Source organism: Oncorhynchus mykiss, chromosome 13 (genome assembly GCF_013265735.2).
Source record: "Oncorhynchus mykiss isolate Arlee chromosome 13, USDA_OmykA_1.1, whole genome shotgun sequence".
NCBI lineage: Eukaryota > Metazoa > Chordata > Actinopteri > Salmoniformes > Salmonidae > Oncorhynchus > Oncorhynchus mykiss.
The window spans coordinates 38,878,616-38,906,407 of record NC_048577.1 but is presented as its reverse complement, the minus strand read 5'-3'; the positions used below and the strand labels follow the sequence as shown (position 1 = coordinate 38,906,407).

At 41.9% G+C, this 27,792-nt stretch overlaps 1 protein-coding gene across 2 annotated transcripts; it reads right to left on the bottom strand.

Annotated features, from left to right (window-relative positions):
- Positions 1-2,719: 2,719 nt before the first annotated feature.
- LOC110486303 (transmembrane protein 184B) lies at positions 2,720-26,150 on the bottom strand. 2 transcript variants are annotated; one of them, XM_021557786.2, is made up of 9 exons: positions 25,867-26,150; positions 21,399-21,626; positions 18,095-18,260; positions 15,342-15,432; positions 14,996-15,071; positions 10,196-10,287; positions 9,804-9,973; positions 9,468-9,674; positions 2,720-4,919 (listed from the first exon to the last, which is right to left on the bottom strand). In XM_021557786.2, the coding sequence occupies exons 1-9, from the start codon at positions 25,867-25,869 to the stop codon at positions 4,681-4,683; spliced, it is 1,272 nt and encodes a 423-aa protein (XP_021413461.2). In that variant the 5' UTR covers positions 25,870-26,150; the 3' UTR covers positions 2,720-4,680. The 2 variants fall into 2 exon arrangements, with proteins under 2 accessions (XP_021413461.2, XP_021413463.2); XM_021557788.2 differs by having other exon boundaries at positions 25,687-26,149.
- Positions 26,151-27,792: the final 1,642 nt, after the last annotated feature.

Here is a 27,792-nt window from a genome sequence, read left to right as displayed (position 1 = left end):
ACACTCCAAATACAGGAGTCCTAAGCTTGTAGCATCATACCTAAGAGGACTCGAGGCTGTAATCGCTTCAAAAGTTGCTTCAACAAAGCACTGAATAAAGGGTCTGAATACTTATGTAAACATGATCTTTTTTGGGTATACATTTTTTTTTTTTTTTAGCTTTTTCATTATGGGCTATTGTGTTTAGATTGATGGGAGAAAAAAACAATTTAATCAATTTAAAAATAAGGCTGTAATGCAACAAAATGTGGAAAAAGTCAAGGGGTCTGAATACTTTCCAAATGCTCTGTATAAATGCAACATGTAAAGTGTTAGTCCCATGTTTCATGAGCTGAAATAAACAATCCCAGAAATGTTCCATACGCACAAAAAGCTTATTTCTCTCAAATCTGGTGCACACATTTGTTTACATCCCTGTTAGCGAGCATTTATCCTTTGTCAAGATAATCCATCCACCTGACAGGCGTGGATAATATCAAGAAGCTGATTAAACAGCATTATCATTACACAGGTGCACCTTGTGCTAGGGACAATAAAATAGCACTTTAAAATCTGCAGTTTTGCACACAACACAATGCCACAGTTGTCTCAAGTTTTAAGGGAGTGTGCAATTGGCATGCTGACTGAGAATGTAATGTTTATGTCTTTACCATAAGCTGCACCCTTGTCGTTTTATAGAATTTGGCAGTGTGCCCAACTGGCCTCACAACCACGTGTAACCACGCCAACCCAGGACCTTCACATCCGGGGGTGCTGAGGAGTATTTCTGTCTGTAATTAAGCCCTTTCGTGGGGGAAAAACTCATTTTGATTGGCTTGGCCTGGCTCCCCATGGCTGCAGCCCTGCCCAGTCATGTGAAATCCATGGATTAGGGCCTAATTTTGTTTATTTCAATTGACTGATTTCCTTATATGAATTGTAACGGAGTAAAATCTTTTAAATTGTTACATGTTGTGTTAATACTTTTGCTAAGTATACATTGTGCATACAGTTGAAGTCGGAAGTTTACATACACCTTAGCCAAATACATTTAAACTCAGTTTTTTCACAATTCCTGACATTTAATCCTAGTAAAAATTCAATGTTTTAGGTTAGTTAGGATCACCACTTTGTTTTAAGAATGTGAAATGTCAGAATAATAGTAGAGAGAATTATTTATTTAAACTTTTTTCAACTTTCATCACATTCCCAGTGGGTCAGAAATGTACATACACTCAATTAGTATATGGTAGCATTACCTTTAAATTGTTTAACTTGGGTCAAACATTTCGGGTAGCCTTCCACAAGCTTCCCACAATAAATTGGGTGAATTTTGGCCCAATCCTTCTGACAGATCTGGTGTAACTGAGTCAGGTTTGTAGGCCTCCTTGCTTGCACATGCTTTTTCAGTTCTGCCCACAAAATTTCTATAGGATTGAGGTCAGGGCTTTGTGAAGGCCACTCCAATACCCTGACTCTGTTGTCCTTAAGCCATTTTTCCACAACTTTGGAAGTATGCTTTGGGTCATTGCCCATTTGGAAGACACATTTGCGACCAAGCTTTAGTTTCCTGACTGATGTCTTCAGATGTTGCTTCAATATATCCACATCATTTTACTTCCTCATGGTGCCATCTATTTTGTGAAGTGCACCAGTCCCTCCTGCAGCAAAGCACCCCCACAACATGATGCTGCCACCCCTGTGCTTCACGGTTGGGATGGTGTTCTTCAGCTTGCAAGCCACCCCCCTTTTCCTCCAAAACATAACTATGGTCTTTATGGCAATTATGGCCATTTTTGTTTTATCAGACCAGAGGACATTTCTCCAAAACATACTATCTTTCTCCCCATGTGCAGTTGCAAACCGTAGTCTGTCTTTTTTTATGGTGGTTTTGGAGCAGTGGCTTCTTCCTTGTTGAGCGGCCTTTCAGGTTATGTCGATATAGGACTCGTTTTACTTTTACTTTTGTAGGAGACAGAACGCTGAACCGTGGTCCAATGGTGTTTATACTTGCGTACTATTGCTTGTACAGATGAACATAGTTCTTTCAGGTGTTTCGAAATTGCTACCGAGGATGAACCAGACTTGTGGAGGTCTACAATTTTTTTTCTGAGGTCTTGGCTGATTTCTTTTGATTTTCCCATGATGTGAAAAAAAAAAAAAAAAAAATGTAGACCTCCACAAGTCTGGTTCATCCTCGGTAGCAATTTCCAAACACCTGAAAGAACTATGTTCATCTGTACAAGCAATAGTACGCAAGTATAAACACCATGGGACCACGGTTCAGAGAGGCACTGAGTTTGAAGGTATGCCTTGAAATACAGCCACAGGTACACCTCTAATAGACTCAAATGATGTCAATTAGCCTATCAGAAGCTTCTAAAGCCATGACATCATTTTCAGGAATTTTGCAAGCTGTTTCAAGGCACAGTCAACTTAGTGTATGTACATTTCTGACCCACTGGAATTATGATACAGTGAATTATAAGTGAAATAATCAGTCTGTAAACAATTGTTGGAAAAATGACTTGTGTCACACAAAGTAGATGTCCTAACCGACTTGCCAAAACTATAGTTTGTTAACAAGAAATTTGTGGAGTGGTTGAAAAAAAAAGTTTTAATGACCTAAGTGTATGTAAACTTCCAACTTCAACTGTATATAAACTATAGAAACAAATATATATATGCACATCCAACTTATCAGGTACAGGACAGAAGAACATATCAAAGACAAAAGGAATGTGTGGTATGCTCCCATGGTGATTTAATCAGATGCACAATAAAGACAAAGTTTCAATCAGAGTTGGATCTTCGTCAGATTGACCAGAGTTGCGGACATTCCCTTTTTCTTGCATATATGAACTACACATTGACACATCCAGCCCAACACGGGAGGTTTAAAAAATACTTACGTAGTGGCCAAAGTTCCGAAACGTCTCTTTCATCGTTTATTTTACATGAGTGCAAAATGTGACAAGCATCCAAATAAACCAGAATTCAGAAATAGACACTACAGTTACACTACATCTCAGTGATCACATACCCAGCTCTACATCTGTTTCTGCTTTCCTAGTAAAGGCAGCAATAATTGGCACATGATGGTATGGAAAAAGTGATTACACAGCACTTAATTTCCCTGGCTTAAATACAGTTCAAAATGATAGGGTAGATGGTGTCCCTCTATCACAATTTGTCACAAACAGAAACAAAATATATTATATTTTCTAATGACATGTAACCAACTTAAATATCAAACTGATCTGCAGAAATCACTGAAAACACATTGTTAATACTACATAGCTTATTTACAATATTTCAATTTATCAAACTTTGTTAAGCTAAACATAACAGCAGACATGTCTTAAAATTTAGAACATTGAGACCAAATTACACTACATAATTCAACATTTAAACCAATCAAACAATTGCTGTACAAATGTTATCTTCAGTGAGTTGAAAGGAACAATAATACGAACCTCAGAAACTATAAAAGGTTCTACTCAAACTATTTACAATACTGCAAATGTTTTTTTGGGGGGGTTAACATTGTAGTGCTCTGCTGAATTATACACTCTAATCCATGCTGAGAAAATTAATGAGAATACCACAACCCTCCAAATTGGTGGGAGTCGGCCTTATCCTCCCAATTTGTCTGTGGCATGTTAGATACAAAGGATTTCAAAGCGCCCAAGTCTAGAGTTTGAAGTTCCTGCTCCAAAGTCAGTTGTGTCTTTGAAAAAATAATTCAGTTCGTCGGGAGACCCAACAGAGGACTGCTGAGCAAATACTTCAAACACGCAAATGCAAGAGATGGTCCTTGAAGTGTCAGAGCCAGCCATGACGGGCACGATTCCTGGGTTCCCTCCTGAAGTCGTACATTAATCAGCTCCTATTTGAAACTCACATGAATCAGAGAGAGCATACTTCAGCGGCCAGAGAAGAGCTCAGTCACTGCTACGATAGAGACCGAATCAGGATCTGGAAATCTACCAAAATAAAAATTGCATCACTACCTGCCTTGTCTGAAATGGTTCAGCAGGCAGGCTTTTTTTCCCCATCGTATCATGATTAGCAGGGCAGAAACAACAATCATCTCATCACATAAGGTTATTAAAATCTTCATTCTGTCCCCTTCTTGATCTTACCTGCAGGAATTACTCATTAAATGAACTGTCCATTGAAAATCTAACTTTTAAAAGTTCATAATCTGTTAACTCGTACCCAAATAATGTTCTGATGAAAGCATCAATTGGAGAAAAACACTTCAAACTTGTATTTCAAACAGACCGCTTAAAACATGCTTGCCATTTCCTCATAGATGATGATGTCATCCTCCTCAGCTGGCCAATCGACTATCTACTCGCATTAATATTTTTACCTCACCATTCTATTGTTGGTGCACGCTGACACCATTCCAACACATAAAAACTGCATAATTAAAAATTTTTGGAAGGAAAACTTTCACAAATGTTGTAATTAATTATATATAGATCATATTTCATAGAAATCTGGAAACACTGGACAGTTCATTTAAAACCAGGACTAAAGTAAAGAGTTCATCTTAAAAAAAGGAAATGAAAGAAGATGAAAATGAACCACACAGACGGATGCCAGGTCTGACAGTGGGATATGCGGTGCCAGTGTTGTCCTGGGTGTGGTGAGGAAACAAAGACATGGATACTCGTGGTGGTGGGCGACTCCTTAGAATTCGTCATCAGAGATAATCAGCAGGACTTTGTCAGATTTCTTGGAGCTCTTGCTGCTGCCGCCTGTGCCTGCCTTGCCGTTGTTCTGGCTGGGCTGTACCACCTCCTGGGTGGACTGCTGGGTGTACTGCTGGTAGGCTGGGGAGAAGTTGTGGATGGCATCCTGGACCATGTCCCCAGGGTTCATCGTCTCCTTCAGACCACTGGAGATGCTCTGCATGGGGGCGATGTTGTCTAGAAGAACACAAGACCCATTTTGACATGGTCATTTAACTTGTTTATAGGACATAACTTTGATCTGAATATCAAACCACAGAAAATACAAGATACAACATGAGAAATACTAGAGTAGTTACGCTTATGAAAACTAAATTCATCCGTTTTTGAAGACAAGGTGCTAACAGACTCATTAGGAAAAACTCCCTAGTCCAGAATTACAGTCGATACGAATCTCACTAACACAAATTCATTGGTTTTAAGCCTGTGCTCAGTCCTTGTGCCCAGTGTTTCACCACATGAGGATCTCTTGTTAATGTTCCTCTATTCTCAATGTTGATGGATGAGAGCCTAGAGAGATGACAGGAAGTCTGCAGCAATTCAGTGGGAGTGAGGAAGATGCTTCCTCTCCTCTGTCTACCTTCCCAGTCACTTCCCCGGCTGAGCTCCTCCAGCTGTGGGCCAGGCTGATGCTGATACTTGACCCTATAATACCAGGGTGTCTCATCCAATGTCCTGGGAGCAGTCCGGTGCAGACAGAACCAACGCAGCCTTCTGTTTCAGGGTCAGCGACAGTGCAGTCTAGGCCAGGTCTCTGGAGGGAAGGCGGCACGGCGGAGGGTTCCGCTGTGCTTCAGGGTCAGAGTCGTGGTTAGGCATGCTCTCCTGAGCTTCTCCTCACAGCTGGCCTGTTTTGCAACAAGGGCTGGGGCTGGCCTCAGTCAAGGTTGGAGGAGGACAGCCTGGAGGTATATAAGCCTCCCAAACCTCCACAGACACTGAAAACACCTTCACACATGGATGACCTTCTGACACTTCCCAGCCCAGTGAGGGTTGGACGGGGCTGTGACTCTACAACTCTCAGCAGCTATATCAAAAGGCTAAACTAGTCTTAATGGGAATCCTTCTGGTTCAGGTAATGTTTATGCAGTCCAGTCACATACTATAGCACTGAATTATGACCTTTGAATTGGTGCTTTGGTAAGAAAGAACAACTCCGTGGGGCATATACAAAATGTAGCCAACACCATGCATCCCTTTGAGAGGGAAAATTTACTTTCAAACCCATACTTTTGGAAACTCCTCAGAGAATAATCTGGCTTCAGCTGCATTACATTTACAAGTTTATACCACAATAAAAATCTAATTTGCTGCTTAACTTTCTGCAGCTATGTTATCATTAGTTTTAAATTAATATCAACTATAGCAAATGAATAATACATTTTGTGCACGAGCATGAATGCAGAACATGGGAGAAATCCTCAATTCATTTTGATCACTTGGCAAGATGGAGAAAGAATACTTTTACCAGTCAAATAAAATGGACATGGAAACATTTCACACTTAAATCAGCATTTAGCAATTCCTTTTCTTTTTGCACGTTTGTCTCCTATAGCCCAAGACAAGGTGAGATGATTGATATCTCCGCAGAAGGCTTTTCCCTTGGTCTCCATTTGTCTTCTGCTCATGTGAAAGGTATTGACGTCAGAGTGGTACCGCTAGTTCCTGCGATTAAGCGTATCGAGGCTATGAAATGCTCTTTCTATAGTGTGCTGGGCTAGCAACTTTCCAGTGAGCAGTGAGTAATGATGAACACCCTGAAGACCGTTCCTCTGCTGACCTCAGGCCTGCCTGGTTCACACTGTTCACTCTGGCCACTTCTTTCTGATGTGTTTCCCCATTCCCTGTTTACAGCCAGGGAATGGGACTGAAAACTGCATTGTCACCTACTGGTAACTTCCAAAATACAGGAAACACTTGAGTAAAAGGGGGATACAAAGTATATTGAAAGCAGTTGCTTCCACACAGGTGGGGTTCCTGAGATAACTTATTAATTATCATCCCATTATTTTGTCTACCATGGCTCGGTGACTTTGAAAAAGGGGTCTCAAAGGAGCATAAAGGGTTTAAAAGTGTATGGGGTGACTATATCACAACCCAATTGAATACTTAAGGGAAATTCTGCAGCAGACACTGTGAGCCATATGTTTGCAACATCGAATTGCAAAGAAATCACAGTATAGCGTCGCAATACATACAGAATCGTGAGAATTGCAATGCATATAGTATTGGCACCCAAATAGGTTGATAATATCGTATCTGGCAATTCCCAGCCCTCCTAATGACCATTTCATCAGCTCCAACAGATACAGTTGAAGTCGAAAGTCTACAAAAGCCTTAGCCAAATACTTTTAAACTCTGTTTTTCTCAATTCCTGATATTTAATCCTAGTAAGAATTCCCTGTCTTAGGTCAGATAGGATCACCACTTCATTTTAAGAATGTGAAATGTCAGAATAATAGTAGAGATAATGATTGATTTCAGCTCTTAATTCTTTCATCACATTCCCAGTGGGTCAGAAGTTTACGTACACTCAATTCATGTTTGGTAGCACTGCCTTTAAAATTGTTTAACTTGGCTCAAACGTTCTGGGTAGCCTTCCACAAGCTTCCCACAATAAGTTGGGTGAATTTTGGCCCATTCCTCCTGACAGAGCTGGTGTAACTCAGGTTTGTAGGCCTCCTTGCTAACACACATTTTTCAGTTCTGAAAACAACATTTCTAATCGGATTGAGGTCAGGGCTTTGTGATGGCCACTCCAATACCTTGACTTTTGCCACAACTTTGGAAGTATGCTTGGGGTCATTGTCCATTTGGAAGACCCATTTGCGACCAAGCTTTAAAATTTCCTGACTGATGTCTTCAGATGCTGCTTCAATATATCCACATAATTTTACTTCCTCATGGTGCCATCTATTTTGTGAAGTGCACCAGTCCCTCCTGCAGCAAAGCACCCCCACAACATGATGCTGCCACCCCCATGCTTCACGGTTGGGATGGTGTTCTTCAGCTTGCAAGCCTCCCGCTTTTCCCTCCAAACATAACGATGGTCATTATGGCCAAACAGATCTATTTTTGTTTCATCAGACCAGAGGACATTTCTCCAAAACGTACTATCTTTGTCCCCATGTGCAGTTGCAAACCGTATTGCTTTTTTATGGTGGTTTTGGAGCAGTGGCTTCTTCCTTGCTGAGCGGCCTTTCAGGTTATGTCGATATAGGACTCGCTTTACTGTGGATATAGATACTTTTGTACCCATTTCCTCCAGCATCTTCACAAGGTCCTTTGCTGTTGTTCTGCGATTGATTTGCACTTTTCGCACCAAAGTTTGTTCATCTCTAGGAGACAGAACGAGTCTCCTTCCTGAGTGGTAGGACAGCTGCATGGTCCCATGGTGTTTATACTTCAATACTATTGCTTGTACATATGAAAGTGGTACTTTCAGGCGTTTGGAAATTGCTCTCAAGGATGAACAAGACTTGTGGAGGTCTACAATTTATTTTCTGATGTCTTGGCTGATTTCCTTTGATTTTCTCATGATATCATGCAACGAGGCACTGAGTTTGAAGCTAGGCCTTAAAATACATCCACAGGTACACCTCCAATTGACTCAAATTATGCCAATTAGCCTATCAGAAGCTTCTAAAGCCATGACATCATTTTCTGGAATTTTCCAAGCTGTTTAAAGGCACAGTCAACTTAGTGTATGTAAACTTTGTCGTAGCAGAATCAGAATTAGTTAGGTAACATTGATAAATAAGATGTTTTATCTACTTTCATGAATATGCTTATGTGGGAAAGTCACTTGGGTCCCAGAGAGGGGAGAGGTCGGGCTTGTCTTCATATGTGAACGTATCTTTTAAACCATGTGAAGGGATGATTGAGGGGGAACCCATTATCTCTTGGCTCCACAATGTCTGTGTGCTAGTCACTCCCTACTTTTCCCATTTGGGGGAAGAGTATGGCCGTGTCTGGAACCATTGTATGTCCCCTCTGATGTTGCCCTTATCTTGACCTAAAGGCTCACTCTCCTCTCCGTGAGCTTGTCCAGGAGGGGTTGTATTTGAGATGGGAGTATCTAGCATTGACAATTGATATATGCCATTGGATGAGGTAATGTTTTGGTAGTATGTTGTACCAAGAACAAGATAAGAACTTTGTTTAGGAGACCAAGCTGAACAATAATTTATAGCTAATGTTGTCTGGCTATGGGATACTCCTCTCTCAAGTAAAAGTCTTCCTTTGTGCAGTTTTCCTAAGACCTGTGGTTCGTCATTGCGAGTTGGGAGGGGTGGATCTTTGCTATAAAAGATCTCAGTTGCCATTTTGTAAGCACTCTCAGAATTCATTTATAAACACTGAATTGATCTGAGAGTCAAAGGGCTATAGTGAAGCTCATATTAGTTTAAAGTATAACTCTGACTTGTGTGTGGTTTGTAAACTCTCCTTTCACTTAGTAATATAGGAAATTACCACGACAACTTCTGACCCACTGGAATTGATACATTATATTAGAAGTGAAATAATCTGTCTGTAAACAATTGTTGGAAAAATTACTTGTGTGATGCAAAGTAGATGTCCTAACCAACTTGCCAAAACTATAGTTTGTTAACAAGAAATTTGTGGAGTGGTTGAAAAACGAGTTTTAATGACTCCACCTAAGTGCATGTAAACGTCAGACTTCAACTGTAACATCCCCTCTCTATGGTGTAGAAGTGCAGTTACCGTGTGTCCCTGGCAGTTCGTTCTCCTTCTCCCGGTACACGGTGCAGGTGAAGGCGTAGCGCAGGGCGATAGCAGCGAAGAACATCTCGATGCAGGTGATGAAGTTCTGCCAGCCTGCTGCCACTGTGCCGGCCCCCACCTCCTGGCCGTCGATAAACAGAGCGTTAGGGATGACCCCACAGCGCTCCAGGATGGCTAGCACCATACCTAAACGACAAAAGACAACACCTGCATGTGCTACTCCAGTCTAATGTATCAATTTCAATGTATTTTGTAGACTTTTCCAACCCCATCAGGGTTTGAATCTGTTGATATTAAGTCAAGGGACCAACGCACCCTGCCAGAAGGACAGGAAGATGACAGATTTGATGGTCAGGAATTTGAGCACAGGTTCATAAGGCCTCAGCAGGTCACTGGTAGCGAAGAAGAAGAGGAAGAGAGCGTACAGGGCCAGGCTGACAGAGATGTTGTAGATGATGGTGATGTAGAGGTATCCTCCATTCACACTGCAGAAGGGAACAGGATCAATACAGACATGTTAGTGGGGATCTATGTACATTCACTTTCTGAATTTCCATCCAAATGTGTGTATTACTCAATACTCGTATTGTAAATATCAATGTCTAATACTTTCATGTGAAATGTAAAAAGCAAAACCACACAATGAGTAGTGCGAGCATGCGAAGGGAAGTTGAATGGGTGAAATGGAATGAAAAGGTTGTGCTCACTTAAAGTCTCCATCATGATATTTGCCAAAGGCCTGCAGGAGGATGGTGATGACGGCCATGATGGGTTTGACGACACAGAACTGAAGAGTGGCCTGCATGACATCAATACAGTATGGGACATGCATTGAACACAGACACAAAACAAGGAACAATGCAGGTGACAGCTACTTCATGCTGGTTATTGGGTTTGAAAGGTAGCCAACTGTACATCTTCAAACACGGAGTCATCTATGAAATGAATTAACATTTTGTGGAAATTGTGTGTCTATCAATTTGCAATGTATTTTGTTGATATACTATGTTAAAAATATCTAAAATATCCATGTGCTGCTTATGCATGTGCAATATATATATATATATGCTAGGCGACATATATATATATATATATATATATATATATATATATATATATATATATATATATATATATGCAAAATATCCATGTGCTCGTGCTGCTAGGCGACCTAAACTGGAACATGCTTAACACCCCAGCCATCCTACAATCTAAGCTTGATGCCCTCAATCTCACAGAAATGATCAATGATCCTACCAGGTACCACCCCAAAGCCGTAAACACGGGCACCCTCATAGATATCATCCTAACCAACATGCTCTCTAAACACACCTCTGCTGTTTTACACCAAGATCTCAGCGATCACTGCCTCATTGCCTGCATCCGTAATGGGTCAGCGGTCAAACGACCTCCACTCATCACTGTCAAACGCTCCCTGAAACACTTCAGCGAGCAGGCCTTTCTAATCGACCTGGCCGGGGTATCCTGGAAGGATATTGACCTCATCCCGTCAGTAGAGGATGCCCGGTTATTAAAAAAAAAAAACCTTCCTCACCATCTTAAATAAGCATGCCCCATTCAAGAAATTTAGAACCAGGAACAGATATAGCCCTTGGTTCTCTCCAGACCTGACTGCCCTTAACCAACACAAAAACATCCTATGGCGTTGGGCATTAGCATCGAACAGCCCCCGTGATATGCAACTTTTCAGGGAAGTTAGAAACCAATATACACAGGCAGTTAGAAAAGCCAAGGCTAGCTTTTTCAAGCAGAAATTTGCTTCCTGCAACACAAACTCAAAAAAGTTCTGGGACACTGTTAAGTCCATGGAGAATAAGAACACCTCCTCCCAGCTGCCCACTGCACTGAGGATAGGAAACTCTGTCACCACCGATAAATCCACTATAATTGAGATTTTCAATAAGCATTTTTCTACAGCTGGCCATGCTTTCCACCTGGTTACCACTACCCCGGTCCACAGCACTGTACCCCCCACTGCAACTCGCCCAAGCCTTCCCCATTTATCCTTCTCCCAAATCCAGTCAGCTGATGTTCTGAAAGAGCTGCAAAATCTGGACCCCTACAAATCAGCCGGGCTAGATAATCTGGACCCTCTCTTTCTAAAATTGATCTGCCGAAATTGTTGCAACCCTATTACTAGCCTGTTCAACCTCTCGTGTCGTCTGAGATTCCCAAAGATTGGAAAGCAGCTGCGGTCATCCCCCTCTTCAAAGGGGGGAGGCACTCTTGACCCAAACTGCTACAGACCTATTTCTATCCTACCCTGCCTTTCTAAGGTCTTCGAAAGCCAAGTTAACAAACAGATCACCGCCCATTTCGAATCCCAGCATACCTTCTCCGCTATGCAATCTGGTTTCAGAGCTGGTCATGGGTGCACCTCAGCCACGCTCAAGGTCCTAGCCGTATTCATTGACCTGGCCAAGGCTTTCGACTCTGTCAATCACCACATCCTCATCTGCAGACTCGATGGCCTTGGTTTCTCAAATGATTGCCTCGCCTGGTTCACCAACTACTTCTCTGATAGAGTTCATTGTGTCAAATGGGAGGGCATGTTGTCCGGGCCTCTGGCAGTCTCTATGGGGGTGCCACAGGGTTCAATTCTTGGACCGACTCTCTTCTCTGTATACATCAATGATGTCGCTCTTGCTGCTGGTGAGTCTCTGATCCACCTCTACGCAAACGACACCATTCAATATACTTCTGGCCCTTCTTTGGACTGTGTTAACAACCCTCCAGGCGAGATTCAATGCCATACAACTCTCCTTCCGTGGCTTCCAATTGCTCTTAAATACAAGTAAAACTAAATGCATGCTCTTCAACCGATCGCTGCCTGCACCTGCCCGCCCGTCCAACATCACTACTCTGGACAGTTCGGACTTAGAATATGTGGACAACTACAAATACCTAGGTGTCTGGTTAGACTGTAAACTCTCCTTCCAGACTCACATCAAACATCTCCAATCCAAAGTTAAATCTAGAATTGGATTCCTATATCGCAACAAAGCATCCTTCACTCATGCTGCCAAACATACCCTCGTAAAACTGACCATCCTACCGATCCTCGACTTCGGTGATGTAATTTACAAAATAGCCTCCAATACCCTACTCAATAAATTGGACGCAGTCTATCACAGTGCCATCCGTTTTGTCACCAAAGCCCCATATACTACCCACCACTGTGACCTGCACACTCTCGTTGCCTGGCCCTCGCTTCATACTCGTCGCCAAACCCACTGGCTACAAGACCCTGCTAGGTAAAGTCCCCCTTATCTCAGCTCGCTGATCACCATAGCAGCACCCATCTGTAGCACGCGCTCCAGCAGGTATATCTCTCTGGTCACCCCCAAAACCAATTCTCCTTCCAGTTCTCTGCTGCCAATGACTGGAACAAACTACAAAAATCTCTGAAACTGGAAACACTTACAGTCTGGCAAAAAAGTATTTAGTCAGCCATCAATTGTGCAAGTTCTCCCAATTAAAAAGATGAGAGAGGTCTGTAATTTTCATCATAGGTACACTTCAACTATGACAGACAAAATGAGAAAACAATATTCCAGAAAATCACATTGTAGGATTTTTAATGAATTTATTTGCAAATTATGGTGGAAAATAAGTATTTGGTCACCTACAAACAAGCAAGATTTCTGGCGTTGCTAGAGAGCATTTGGATGATCCAGAAGAAGATTGGGAGAATGTCATATGGTCAGATGAAACCAAAATAGAACTTGTTGGTAAAAACTCAACTCGTCGTGTTTGGAGGACAAAGAATGCTGAGTTGCATCCAAAGAACATGACAATGATCCCAAACACACCGCCCGGGCAACGAAGGAGTGGCTTCGTAAGAAGCATTTCAAGGTCCTGGAGTGGCCTAGCCAGTCTCCAGATCTCAACCCCATAGAAAATCTTTGGAGGGAGTTGAAAGTCCGTGTTGCCCAGCAACAGCCCCAAAACATCACTGCTCTAGAGGAGATCTGCATGGAGGAATGGGCCAAAATACCAGCAACAGTGTGTGAAAACCTTGTGAAGACGTTTGACCTCTGTCATTGCCAACAAAGGGTATATAACAAAGTATTGAGATAAACTTTTGTTATTGACCAAATACTTATTTTCCATCATAATTTGCAAATAAATTCATTAAAAATCCTACAATGTGACTGTCTGGATTTTTTTCCCCTCATTTTGTTTGTCATAGTTGAAGTGTACCTATGATGAAAATTACAGGCCTCTCATCTTTTTAAGTGGGAGAACTTGCACAATTGGTGGCTGACTAAATACTTTTTTGCCCCACTGTATCTCCCTCACTAGCTTTAAGCACCAGCTGTCAGAGCAGCTCACAGATTACTGCACCTGTACATAGCTCATCTATAATTTAGCCCAAACAACTACCTCTCCCCCTACTGTATTTATTTATTTTGCACCCCATTATTTCTATCTCTACCTTGCACATTCTTCCACTGCAAATTTACCATTCCAGTGTTTTACTTGCTATTTGTATTCACTTCGCCACAATGGCCTTTTTTTATTTTTGCCTTTCCCTCCGTTATCTCACCTCATTTGCTCACATTGTATATAGACTTGTTTATTTTTTTATGTTTGTTTTACTCCATGTGTAACTCTGTGTTGTTGTATGTGTCGAACTGCTTTGCTTTATCTCGGCCAGGTCGCAATTGTAAATGAGGACTTGTTCTCAACTTGCCTACCTGGTTAAATAAAAGGTGAAATAAAAAACATGTATTGACATTATGCCAAAACAATGTACTGTCTGAAGTAATGTTAAAGTACACTAAGGGGCATGTTATTGAGTTTCAAGGGTCAGTAGTTTTCCTTACTGGGGCTACCTGCAGACCTTTAAATGGGAAATGATATAGCAACTTTAGGACAGGCTGGTGCTTTTGGATTAGAGGTCCTCCTCTTGAAACCCGGAGTAATCTCTAAATGCAGTTATTGATCCCATTCCCTCCAACTTGTCATCTCACAGAGCCAGAGCAGATATATTTATATCCCTTTCAACTCTGCTACCAGAGGGAAGAGAACAGCAAGCTTGTGCATTGAAACCAGCCAACATAGGGGTCCAGCCAGAACATGCAGAGTGTTAATCAGCTCCCTTTTCTCGACGTCTATTCGCTGTTCAGAGGACATACCTTTCAGATCCAATTGCCATCAGGGTAAGACTCGGAGCACATACTGCATCCCCAAGACACTATGGGGACAGTCTCAAGCTGACAGCTCATGTTATTTCTCTGTGCTTATTACAGAGCTGCTTTTACCTGTTCTCAGATTGCTTTCATTTTCCTTTTTAACCAGTCAACCTTATCCTCTAAAAAGTGGACAGCCAATTATAATGGCTGTCATTTCGCAATAGAGGAGCGATCTTGGTTTAAAAAAAGTTAAAACGAGGTGACATTAAAATAACAAATCACAATTTCCTATTTCCATATTTTCAGAGTGCTTTCATCACCCAAGCAGGGAGGGAGATGGAAACTCACCTGTTTACAGAATCTTAAAAAGCCAATAGAGTAGCTTATTCCACCTAAGCAGCAGGTACCATACATACAGCTCGACCTGGGAATGATAGAAAACGTGTGGTCACAAATGTATGCTGGCTGTGAATGTGTACCAGATTTAAAGACATCATTCTAGTGTCCAAAATACAAGACAGCATTATCCTTGAAGTCAGACTACCTTAAAACAATTATAGACTGACCCTGGGTGACTGCAAGGCTTGCAATACAAACTGAAAATCCCCAACATTCTGGGTGGGTTTTTTGAAAGCTACTTGCATAGCGTGTAGTATGAGACCATGGTATGGGGGATGGGACTGGCAGCACTCACTCAATGGACTTCCCTCGGATCTCGGACATGATGGCACTCTCTCCCCCGAGGTACTCAAAGGACAGGCTTAGGAAGTTGTAAATCACAAATGCTGTCACGGAGAGAAGGGACAAAGTCACCCACATACATTCCTGTACATTATGATGGAATGTTGTTTACAACACGGATACTAGGTTGTGCAAGCGGGGGTCATTTTCAAAAACAACAATTCGACGTCACGGGTCAGTCCGTTTGAAGATGGAATCCGTAGGGGGGGGAAACAGCATCACTGGCCGCCCCATCACCATGGTTACTGTTACTGAGTTGAGGAGCGCTGTGCAGCATGGCAAAACATTTTTGCAGTAGATATTGTGCTCTACCGCGCGTGCAATGATGTTGTAATATCACAAACAGGTGTGGCTGTTTTACCATTAACTCTTTACACGGGTGGGAATTAGCCTACATGGATATGAAATTAATATGAAATGCATAACCATGGTAGCAACTGAAAGGGAACAGTTTAGAGATAAAGGGGAAATTATCACGCCAAAAGGTGAGGACACAACAGTTCACCTGACAACACTGAATCCAAAACATGACACTGTTGATTTTATGTGCATTTTACATTTACTGTACTTTTCACCGCATCTGTTGATTCCGAAATCTGAAAACACTCTTGATACATTCAGTAACACGATGAGAATATTCCTGGAAAATGTAGGGTAGGAGCAACATAAGGAAGGAAAAAAAAGAGGAGGGTTTGAGTGAGAGGTCCAAGTGGCTACACACCTCTCCAACGTGTGCACAAGTCATTTCAATGCATTTTTATGACTCAAAGAAGAGTCTTCCACTGTAAAGGTGCTTTCCGCTCTCCTAGCTGGTCCGTTGAGGAATTAGAGCAAGCATACTTTTAGTTGTTTTGTTTGGAACACAACCCTGCCATCACTCAATTACTGTTGTCGTTTACGCAATTCTAAAAATAGACCATTGCAAATCGCAATCTGGGTCAGGTGGGCATCATTTGAAAGCTTGTCCTATTGCCAACATGACTAGCTAAATTCTAAAATACGATCTTACAGTTTCAGGCTGTCACAATGCAATACAGGGAAACGGATGGTCTTTTTGGGGCACATAGAAAGGAGTCGTGCGCATTCAGGTGCGTTGTCGTCACAGTAGACAAACATAGGCTCATTCTGTTCACAATAACCCTGGGTATGTCATCATGTACATTAAAACGTGGTGATCATAAACGTCGACACTGTATGTGACATGAGTTTTATGATATGGAAATGCGAAGTGCACATTTGGCTTGCTTGCATGACACCAAAGCGGTATTTATTATAATCCTCAACTTCCCATCTTTCAAAATACATAGAGTTCTCTTCATTGACAGCACTTCCCTCACTCAGACAACAGCAAAAAAACGGCTAAAGTCAATCAATTAGGGGGAGGGACGGGAGTGACATCTTGTCATGTGCGGTGCTCGAGCACGGATGTCAGTCAGAACCCATACAGCACTGAAGTGCATGTACAGCGTGTTACTGTACAGCCAATGCCTTCCAATTTAGCCGTTTATTGGTGCCCAAATCTGCCATTTCAACCCATATACGGGTACGAGTGTAAAGGGCTACCGATTCCAGCTAATCTCAGTAAATATTCATGTTCTGTCTGTATAAATCATTCATGATAAACATGGATTTGGAAGAATTTGTCAATCTGTGAGCATTTTGTGCTGCGGGTAATATTGTGGGCCAGATTGTGATGATAGCACTGTAGAGATCTCACATCCTAATTTAGAAGCTGTGGAAACTTGAAATTATATTTTGGTGAGGAGGGTTTCGCTTTAAAAATAATCGTATTTTTCACCAATCAATGTTTTCTCCCCACCGCTAAGAGGTTTAGGATGGTTCGCTGTCCTCCAAATCCTTCCTAAGCCTTGGATGCTATTTCAGGAGGGGTTTAAAAAAAAAAAAAATGCAGGTTACACTCTCAAGTATCAGGGGCGCAGAGTTTCACACAGTGCTTTAGCCCTGGCCATGCTGACTCGATGCAATGCAACAGTTAACCTGGTTTCAGACGCTGTCTCAAACACTAAATTCATCTGGTCAATAATGTACGTGAAATACTAATAGTTTTGTCCAGATATCAAATGACACTTAAACAATTCTGAATATGATTCACCTCTGCCATTGTTAAAGTACTACAGTCTTTTCTTATTGCTTCGGTACATAATGACTATTAAAGAAAGGCTTTTCAGAGTACAATTTATGAGACATCAATAATTTAATGTGAAGAATAGCTATGAGTAAGATGAACATTTCCTTTGTGTTTGAATTTTAAAAAACAACTCTTAACTAGTTTAGAATGATCTCAACTAAAGTACATCCCTTTTCCACCTTTTTGCAAAGAATAGAATACAAAAACCACTAAGACTAAGAGGAAAAAAGACAGGTCTGAAAGTCTACACGCCCTGGAAACAGAACACCATGAACAATAGAGCCTCTCTGCCCATAGGGAAGAACTGACAGGTGAGGAAAAACAGGTTGGACCAGTCCGTTTTAGCTTCAACCTTCTAGCCATAAAATGTTTTTTCAGAACTCATAATAGGTCTACCGTCAGTCTAAATGTCATTACTGGCCAGACAGAACCCGCCCGGTGTCGGACTACTGCCGACTGTACAGGTGCTTATAGAGTAAACCGCTGTCAGGGCGCTGGCTGAGATATGAGGAGACAGCGAAGGGGAGGAGAAGGGTGGGGTGGTTGGTTTACCGTACCTTCATAACAGTCTCGGACAGAGTCAAAGTAGACATAGTACTGGTCGTTGCTGATGAAGAGCAGGCTGAGCCAGGAGTCGAACGCATAGATTGGCACGATGAAAAGAATGCGAATGATGTAGCGCTGCTCGTTAGGGACTGTGTAGGACCTCAGGTGTGTGTAGATCTTGAAAACACAGAATCAAAACAAAAATAGTTATTAAAATAAACAAGATGACTTACTAGGCAAAAAATGCATTGAGGTATTCAAATCCCAGTTTCAGCCCCTAGACCAATCATTATGAATAATTGAGCTAAACCTGACGAGCAGTTTTAGGGGCCAGTGCTTCAAAGAGATGGGTTCTTATGAATAAACGGCACTTCCTTGGAACCCTATCAAGGCACGATTTGGCTATCACACAGGGCCCAACAGGCTTTAGAAGGACAGCATTACAGCATTGACTAAAATATATATATAAAAAAGGACAGTGTCTGTAGATTTGGGGTCGAGAGGTAAGAGAAAAGATAAAGGAGGGTAAAAATGAAAACCCAGAATGATAACACTGCATAATTGGGGTAGCAAGGTGAGCGGAATGAATTTCTGCTGATCAAGACAAAAGCTTGACTGAAAAGTGAACGTCTGTGTTACAGGATCAACTCTCCTAGAGATGTGTTACACAGACGTTTTTACACTTTGGGAGGGAGAACAGAAAGAAGTAGAGGGGTGTGCACTGCTTCAAAACTTGTGTCTCAGACGGTTGAATTTGATTGAACTCCTCAACTTCACCGAATCATTTTCAAACATAATGCAGAATGTGACTGCTAAATGGTGTGGCATGATTCCCAATTCTAGGAACCACATTTTTTTCAGAATTGGAGTCAAGGCCATGGGGTGAAGGAAAGTTCAGAGCATCCATTACATAATTCAGTTTGTGAAGCACATAATCAACTACATATTTTCAGGGGCAAATGCCAAAGGAAACTAAAAGCTCATAATCTAGTGATCCATCGTGTACAGTACACCAGCAATGGTCAGAGTTGAGTATTGCAGTTTGATCCTTTTCAAGTGGTGCACCCTGGCATTTCTTGACTTCAGGTCCACTCACACAGACTCATGCAACATGATTAAATGGCCATTAGAGGTGGCACAGAGGCTGGCCAGTGCCAGGGCGTGATGCATGTGGCTCTCCTGAGAAGTGAAGTGAAGCAGGCTGCAGACTGATGTCCTCCATTTCCCCTGAATGGATGGTGGAAAGACCGCGGTCCTCCAGGCTCCATAATGCTGAGCTGACAGGCAGGCAGACAGACAGACAAAGAGCTGTGCCCTGGGTAATGACTCTGCTCTAGCCTGACTCAGACTCAATACCCTTCTGTCTTAGTTGAGCAGTAGCCCAAGTCCATCGCCCAGCTAATTTCAGTTGGTCTGTGAAAGGCGTATAACTCCACCTCATAACACTCCCCAGTCCGCCCCTGGCACTGACAGCTGTGACACACCAAACGTCCATGTTGGAATGAGAAAGTGTGTGGAGTGTCTCGCGTTCATACCAAGCAGTGTCCGTGAGAAAGTGAGAGGGGCGCGCACTGAGCACGACAGCTCTTTACAGAACACCCAAACAGAATGAGAAGACCACACATCACACTGACTATAGTGTGATATTATGACCCTCCTCTCTCCCTGACAAGCTGCCCCGGGAAGTGGGAGGTCTGAACAGTGTAGTGTGTCAGAGAACATCAGTAACACTCCATAGCACTGTAACACCTGGTGCTTTGGACCACAGTGAGCAGACTAGGACATCTAAGGTCAGCATCGACCAGCATACAGTGTTAGTATGCAGATTGGGAGAGGAGGAGAACTCTCCAGAGACAGTCTTATGGAGGAAAATCTGATGATACACCAGAATACTAAATAAAACCAATCCTGTCGGGGAGGCTGTTTTTAATCTCCCTCCATGCTTGCCTCATGCAACCCTGCAACTATCTCACGGGCCACATATGTTAATGGCTGGCCTGCTTCGATGGGGAGTGGATGGGAAAACAAACTACTCCAGAACTAAACAGATGGACAGAATGGGAGACTCCATAGAATGCCAAATTGACAACAAAAAAAATAGCGTGTCGTGAAAAAAACAAATCTAATTTAAAAATGGTATAACTCCTTTTATGAACAATTTCAATTTTTATGAAGACATGTTAAATCTAGTAAAAAAGGGTATCCTCGCTATACCAGAGGTATGCCTACTTCTGCTTGATGTATTTTCAGTAATAAAGTATGAGCTGATGATAATGTGAAACGTATCAGAAATGTTGCAACCAGCGTATAGAAAAGGTCAGCACATGAACCCTGGGGACAATAACACCATCATATTCCTATCTAGAAATATCGTGATCATCTAAATCTCCAACCAGAGCCAACACAGTGGGACTCCCTGGGGGCTTCCTGTCTATACAGCCGCTAAAGGTTGGATGGACCCATTCTCAGCAGCACTCAGGTTTATCGGTTCATCAGCACAATATGAGAAGAGACGGCTCGCTCCCCAATGCTGAGCAGCATAAAACACATGGGGCCTCTGCTGATTGCCCTTCGCAAAACGTGATACTCTCCTTTTATTGCGAAGCTGGAAATCTGACCTCGACAACACCTGCACATCTCTGCTGATAATGCATGCCATTCAAATGTACACCCTCTCTAGAGTTGATGAAACCCCAGTCTGATGATAAGGATCACCATTGTCTCTACTGAATTACAGCAAGGGACAGAGTAAATAGCAATAACTGAAGAAAAAACACCCTTCAGTAAGCCTATACTGAATGTGAATATAATCATGGTTAGGCCTTATTATGCTTGGCTAAAGTTATACAACTGCTCTGCCCAGCCATTTGATCGATGACGGCTCTGTTTGCATTGTGTCGTTATCAGTGGTAGTCACGGTTATCGGAAGCGCCCGCAAACAGCAACACTAATGGATCACCTAGTAACAATTAAGAAACACTGACACACTATGTACAAACCGTCACTTTACAGATAGGAGCCAATTAACTTACACACTCAGTCGTGCCTCTCAATGATGGAGAAAGTAGGTCTGGTCAACAACAGATACTGGATCAAATGTAGAAGTGAAAAACAAAATGTATTGTCTGGCTGGAGCCTTTGCCCTCTCGTAAAGGTGTAGACAACCCACAACACCTTCCTAGCTCCCATTACATATTTGCATTTGTTTGCCTAGAAGCTGAGTGATACTGACAATGCCTGGAGCCATGCTTTTTGTTTTCTAGATTCACATCAAAAACAAGTACAGAGGCAGACAACTGATATAACGTAACCTACCTGATGGCAAGTGAGGAGCAGCGCTGACCAGACGAATATCCCCGACAGAGCTTGAGCAGCAGTCGTATTCAAGAAGATATCGTGTGCCACAATAGTCCCATTCCCTGTTTGAATTATTGTCATGTTGGATATGTCTGACTTGTTAAGAACTGGAGATGCGAAACGTATCAGAAACTCATTTTGGGGAACTTCCGAGTCCATCGGCATCTCCTTTGCTGAGCTGTTCATCTGAAACAAAAAGTGTTGTTTGGGTAAATGAGGAAGCTTTAGGCCAGGGATGGACAACTAGTGGGCCGTTTTTCTTGAGTGGATAGTCAGCGGGCCGGAATATAATGACAAATCATTTCTAGACTTCAAATTGACTGCAAGAAGCCCAAACAGATACAATATTTGACTAAAACATAAATAATTTCAAACCTTGCTAACATTTGAAAATGATCACATACAGTTGAAGTCGGAAGTTTACATACACTTAGGTTGGAGTCATTAAAACTAGTTTTTCAACCACTCCACAAATTTCTTGTTAACAAAAAACAGTTTTGGCAAGTTGGTTAGGACATCTACTTTGTGCATGACACAAGTAATTTTTCCAAAAAATGTTTACAGACAGATTATTTCACTTATAATTCAGAGTATCACAATTCCAGTGGGTCAGAAGTTTACATACACTAAGTTGAAAAGCACTGAGAAAACAGTCTGAATACTTATGTAAATGTGATTTCTAATGCTTTGTCATTATGGGGTATTGTGTGTAGATTGATGAAGAAAAAAAACTAATTCATTTTAGAATAAGGCTGTAACAAATTTTTGTTGGAAAAGATCAAGGTGTCTGAATAGTTTCCGAATGTACTGTATGCCAGTGTCTGTATATATATACACGGAGGCCTGATTCACTCAGCCTCCTCAGAACAGTTAATGTTGAGATGTGTCTGTTACTTGAACTCTGGGAAGCATTTATTTGGGCTGCAATTTCTGAGGCTGGTAACTCTAATGAACTTATCCTCTGCAGCAGTTGTAGCTCGGTCTTCCTTTCCTGTGGCAGTCCTCATGAGAGCCAGTTTCATCATATCGCTTTATGGTTTTTGTGACAGCACTTGAAGAACTGTTTTGAGATTTTCCAGATTGACTGACCTTCATGGCTTAAAGTAATGGACTGTCGTTTCTCTTTGCTTATTTGAGCTGTTCTTGCCATAATATGGACTTGGTCTTTTACCAAATAGGGCTATCTTCTGTATACCACCCCTACCTTGTCACAACACAACTGATTGGCTCAAACGCATTAAGAAGGAAAGAAATTCCACAAATGAACTTAACAAGCCACACACAGTTAATTGAAATGCATTCCAAGTGGGCCTCCCGGGTGTCGTAGTGGTTAAGGGTGTGCCACCAGAGACTCTGGGTTCGCGCCCAGGCTCTGTCGCAACCGGCCGCGACCAGGAGGTCCGTGGGGCGACGCACAATTGGCCTAGCGTCGTCCGGGTTAGGGAGGGTTTGGCCGGTAGGGATATCCTTGTCTCATCGTGCAACAAGCGACTCCTGTGGCGGGCCGGTCGCAGTGTACGCTAACCATGGTCGCCAGGTGCACGGTGTTTCCTCCGACACATTGGTGCGGCTGGCTTCCGGGTTGGATGTGCGCTGTGTTAAGAAGCAGTGCGGCTTGGTTGGATTGTGTTTCGGAGGACGCATGACTTTCGACCTTCGTCTCTCCCGAGCCCGTACGGGAGTTGTAGCGATGAGACAAGATAGTAGCTACTAACAATTGGACTAACAATTGGATACCACAAAATTGGGAGAAAAAGGGTGCAAATTAAAATGTAAATTTAAAAAAATTAAGAAAAAGAAATGCATTCCAAGTGGCTACCTAATGAAGCTGGTTGAAACAATGCCAAGAGTTGGCAAAGCTGTCATCAAGGCAAAGAATGCTACTTTGAAGAATCTAAAATATATTTTAATTTGTTTAACACTTTTTTGGTTACTATATTATTCCATATGTGTTATTCCATAGTTTTAATGTCTTCACTATTATTCTACAATGTAAAAAATTAAATAAAAACCTTGAATGAGTAACAAAACATATAAACGCAACATGTAAAGCGTTGGCCCCATGTTTCATGAGCTGAAATAAACAATCCCCAAAAAAAATTCAATACACACAAAAAGGTTATTTCTCTAAAATTGTGTGCACATTTGTTTACATCCCTGTTAGTGAGCGTTTCTCCTTTGCCAAAATAAGCCATCCACCTGGCAGTGTGGCATATCAAGAAGCTGATTAAACAGCAAGATCATTACATAGGTGCATCTTGTGCTGGGGACAATAAATAGCCACAAAATGTAGTTGTCACACAAAACAATGCCAGATGTCTCAAGTTGAGGGAGCGTGTAGTTGGCCAGCTGACTGCAGAAATGTCCACTAGTGCTGTTGCCAGACAATGTAATGTTCATTTCTCTACCATAAGCCAACTCCAACATTGTCTTCGAGAATTTGGCCTCAAAAATGCAGAACACGTGTAACAACGCCAGCCCAGGACCTCCGTATCCTGCTTTTTCACCATTGGATTTGTCAGGACAGCTGGTGAAATTGTGGGTTTACGTTACTGAAGAATTTCTGCACCAACTGTCAGAAACCGTCTCAGGGAAGATCACCTGCATGCTCGTCGCCCTCACCAGGGTCTTCACCTGACTGCAGTTGGCAAATGCTCACCTTTGATGGCCACTGGCATGCCGGAGAAGTGTGCTTTTCACTGATGAATCCCGGTTTCTGTACAGGGCATATGGCAAACGGCGTGTATGGCGTTGTGTGGGCGAGTGGTTTGCTGGTGTCAATGTTGTGAACAGAGTGCTCCATGGTGGCGGTGGGGTTTTGGTACGGACAACGAACACAATTGCATTTTAATTGATGGCAATTTGAATGCAAAGAGATACCGTGAAGATCCTCAGGCTCATTGTTGTGCCATTCATCCACCGCAATCACCTCATGTTTCAGCATGATAATTCACGGCCCCATGTCACAAAGATCTGTACACAACTCCTGGAAGCTGAAAATGTCCCCAGTTCTTCTATGGCCTGCATACTCACCAGATATGTCACCCATTGAGCATGTTTGGGATGCTCTGAATGGATGTGCGCGACAGCGTGTTCCAGTTCCTGCAAATATCCAGCAATTTCGCACAGCCATTGAAGAGGAGTGGGACAACATTCCACAGGTGACAATCAACTCTATGCAAAAGAGATGTGTCACACTGCATGGTTTTCTCATCCATGCCCCTACTATTTTTTATAGGTATCTGTGACCAATAGATTAGGGTCTAATGAATTTATTTCAACTGACTGATTTCCTTATATAAACTGAAATTGATGCATGTTGCATTTATATTTTTGTTTAGTGTAGACAGATAGAAATTGTGGGGGGGGGCAAATAAATAATTTGGCTAGCAGGTCGCAAGTTGGGGACCCTGCTCTAGGCTCAGTTGTGGAAAAAGTATGCGATTATCATACTTGAGTCAAAGTAAATATACCCAAATAGAAAATGACTCAAGTAAAAGTCACCCAGTAAAATACTACTTGAGTAAAAGTATAAATCATTTCAAATTCCTTCTATTAAGGAAACCAGAAGGTACCCCCCCCCCCCCCCCCCAAAAAAAAAACACTACTTAAATTGCACTTTAAAGTATTGTTACACCACTGTCTAGGCTACATACATATTGGAAAACATTTTAAAATTTCATAAACATTTGCATGACTGAATCAGGGCTGCTGGTTTATGAAAAAGCGTAGGTTCTATGAGCTGCGAACTTCTTAATAACAAAACAAAAACTATAAGATCACAACTACAGTATAAAATACCATGAAAACTCTTGTCGATCAGATCCAAGTGATTTTAATTTGGGAACTCTGTTCCAAAATGTTCCCACGCATAATAGAGAGATATATTTGATCGTATACAAATGTGGACAAGGGTTGAAATGATTATGTTTTAGTCTTCTTTCGGTCAATTTGCTATCTACAAATTATGTTCCGGTGTTCTGGCAGAGGGGAGATTTTCGGTACAACACCCGCCCATGACCACCCGCTCAAGAAAAAAATCGTCCCGCGGCTGAATCTACAGTAGTTGATGATCCCTGTGATTGGCCTATGTGAATTATTTAAAAGAAAAACATCCACGGCCTTAATAATCTGTCTGGGAAACCTGTTGAATGGGCAAGTCATAGCCTACACACATTTTGTCCAAACAAATATTTGTAATTACTTAGTTATATGTAGGCTACATAGGTAAACTACTGAGGTTTACCTTAGCGGTCTGTAGACTCGATGGCCTTGACCTAACGTTACTGGTATATCCACATTGAGCGAAATAGACTTCAAATGGAACGGGGTAGGTGAAAATCGTGCCGTTTCTTAAAAATAAATTTGGACTGGAACAATTAATAGAAATAAAGACGATTTAGCTGATGTTATCGAATACCATTACCATGAGCTTGCTATGAGAAATGGCTTCCTTTCAAAAGGTAAGAACGAAGGATTCAATACTTCCTTGTTGTGAAGACAGGTGTAATACGAGTTTGAAGTCCACAGAGGCGGTGACTCAGTCAGTGTAGGTTATTCGAAAAAAGGAGGATATGGGCCGATGTTCTAATAAAAGCGACACAGATAATATCGAATATACCCTCTTTGTCCCTTCTCAATAAACTGCAACATCAGTGATTTATTCATTGCGCTGTTTCAAAACGTTTCGTCGCAACAGAAACCGTTTTAAGCCAAAGGAAAAGGTTTTGCAACGAAAACGAGTTTCAATTGGACAAATTCCGATAGGTCCCTCCCAGTTTCGTTCCGTTCGCACTGTTTGCTTCCGTTTATTTCTTAAACGGTTTCCGTTGCCAGACTAATGAATACACCCCAGGTAAACATTCAGGTGGAACATGGACGTAGAAGCGGTCATCGTCATGTGACATAACCATAGGCCTAGTGGCATATACACCCTTTGCATGTCCATCTAGTCGTGTGTGTATGTAATAAGTGAGAACTATGTGGTTACACGTGGTCTGTGGTTTTGAGGCCAGTTGGACATACCAAATTCTCTGGGATTTTTTTTATTTTAGCTCATGAAACAACACTTTACATTGAAAACATATATAAACGCAACATGTAGTGTTGGGTACCATGTTTAAGGGGCTGAAAAAAGACATCCCAGAAATGCTCCATACCAACAAAAAGCTTATTTCTCTTCAATTTTGGGCACAACCCTGTTATTTAGCATTTCTCCATTGCCAAGGTGTGACAAATCAAGAAACTGATTAAACAATATGATCATTATACAGGTGCACCTTGTGCTGGGGACAATAAAAGGCCACTTTAAAATGTGCACTCAACACAATGCAACAGATGTCTCAAGTTGAGGGAGTGTGCAATTGGCATGTTGACAGCAGGAATGTCCACCAGAGATGTTGCCAGAGAATTGAATGTTAATTTCTCTACTATAAGCTGCCTCCAACGTCATTTTAGAGAATTTGGCAGTATGTCCAACCGGGCTCACAACCGCAGACTACGTGTAACCACGCCAGCCCAGGACCTTCACATTCGGCTTCTCCACCTGCAGGATCGTCTGAGGGGTGAGGGAGTTGCTGAGGACTATTTCTCTGTAATAAAGCCTTTTGTGGGGAAAAACTATTTTTTTTTATTGGCTGGGCCTGGCTCCCAAGTGGGTGGGCCCATGGCTGCATCCCTGCCCAGTCATGTGAAATCCATAGATTAGGGCCTAATGAATTTCTTTCAATTGACTGATTTCCTTCTATGAACTGTAACTCAGTAAAATCTTTGAAATGTTTTAATGTTGTGTTGATATTTTTGTTGCATTAGCCTTCACTGTAGAATCAAGTCCAGTGTGAACTCTTTACAGCTAGGTTGTGTTCACACAGTCAGCCCAATTCTGATCTTTGCAACATGTTATTTTGCCAATAATTGGGCAACAGATCAGAATTGGGAACATCAGTGTAAAGGAGTCTCCCGCGTGGCACAGGGGTCGAAGGCACCACATCTCAGTGCAAAAGGCAACACTACAGTCTTTGGTTTGAATCCAGGTTGTATAACATCCAGCCATAATTGGGAGTCCCATAGGGTGGTGCACAATTGGACCAGCGTAGCCTGGGTTTGGCTGTCATTGTGGAAAAAAAAATATTCTTAACTAACTTGCCTAGTTAAATAAAGATTACATTTTAAAAAACAGTTCTTTTAAAATTTTTACAGTGCCTTTGGAAAGTATTCAGACCCTTTGACTTTTTCCAAATTTTGTTAGATTACAGCCTTATTCTAAAATGGATTACATTTTAAAAAATCCTCAGCAATCTACACACAATACCCCATAACGACAAATCAAAAACAGTTTAGAAATTTTAGCAAT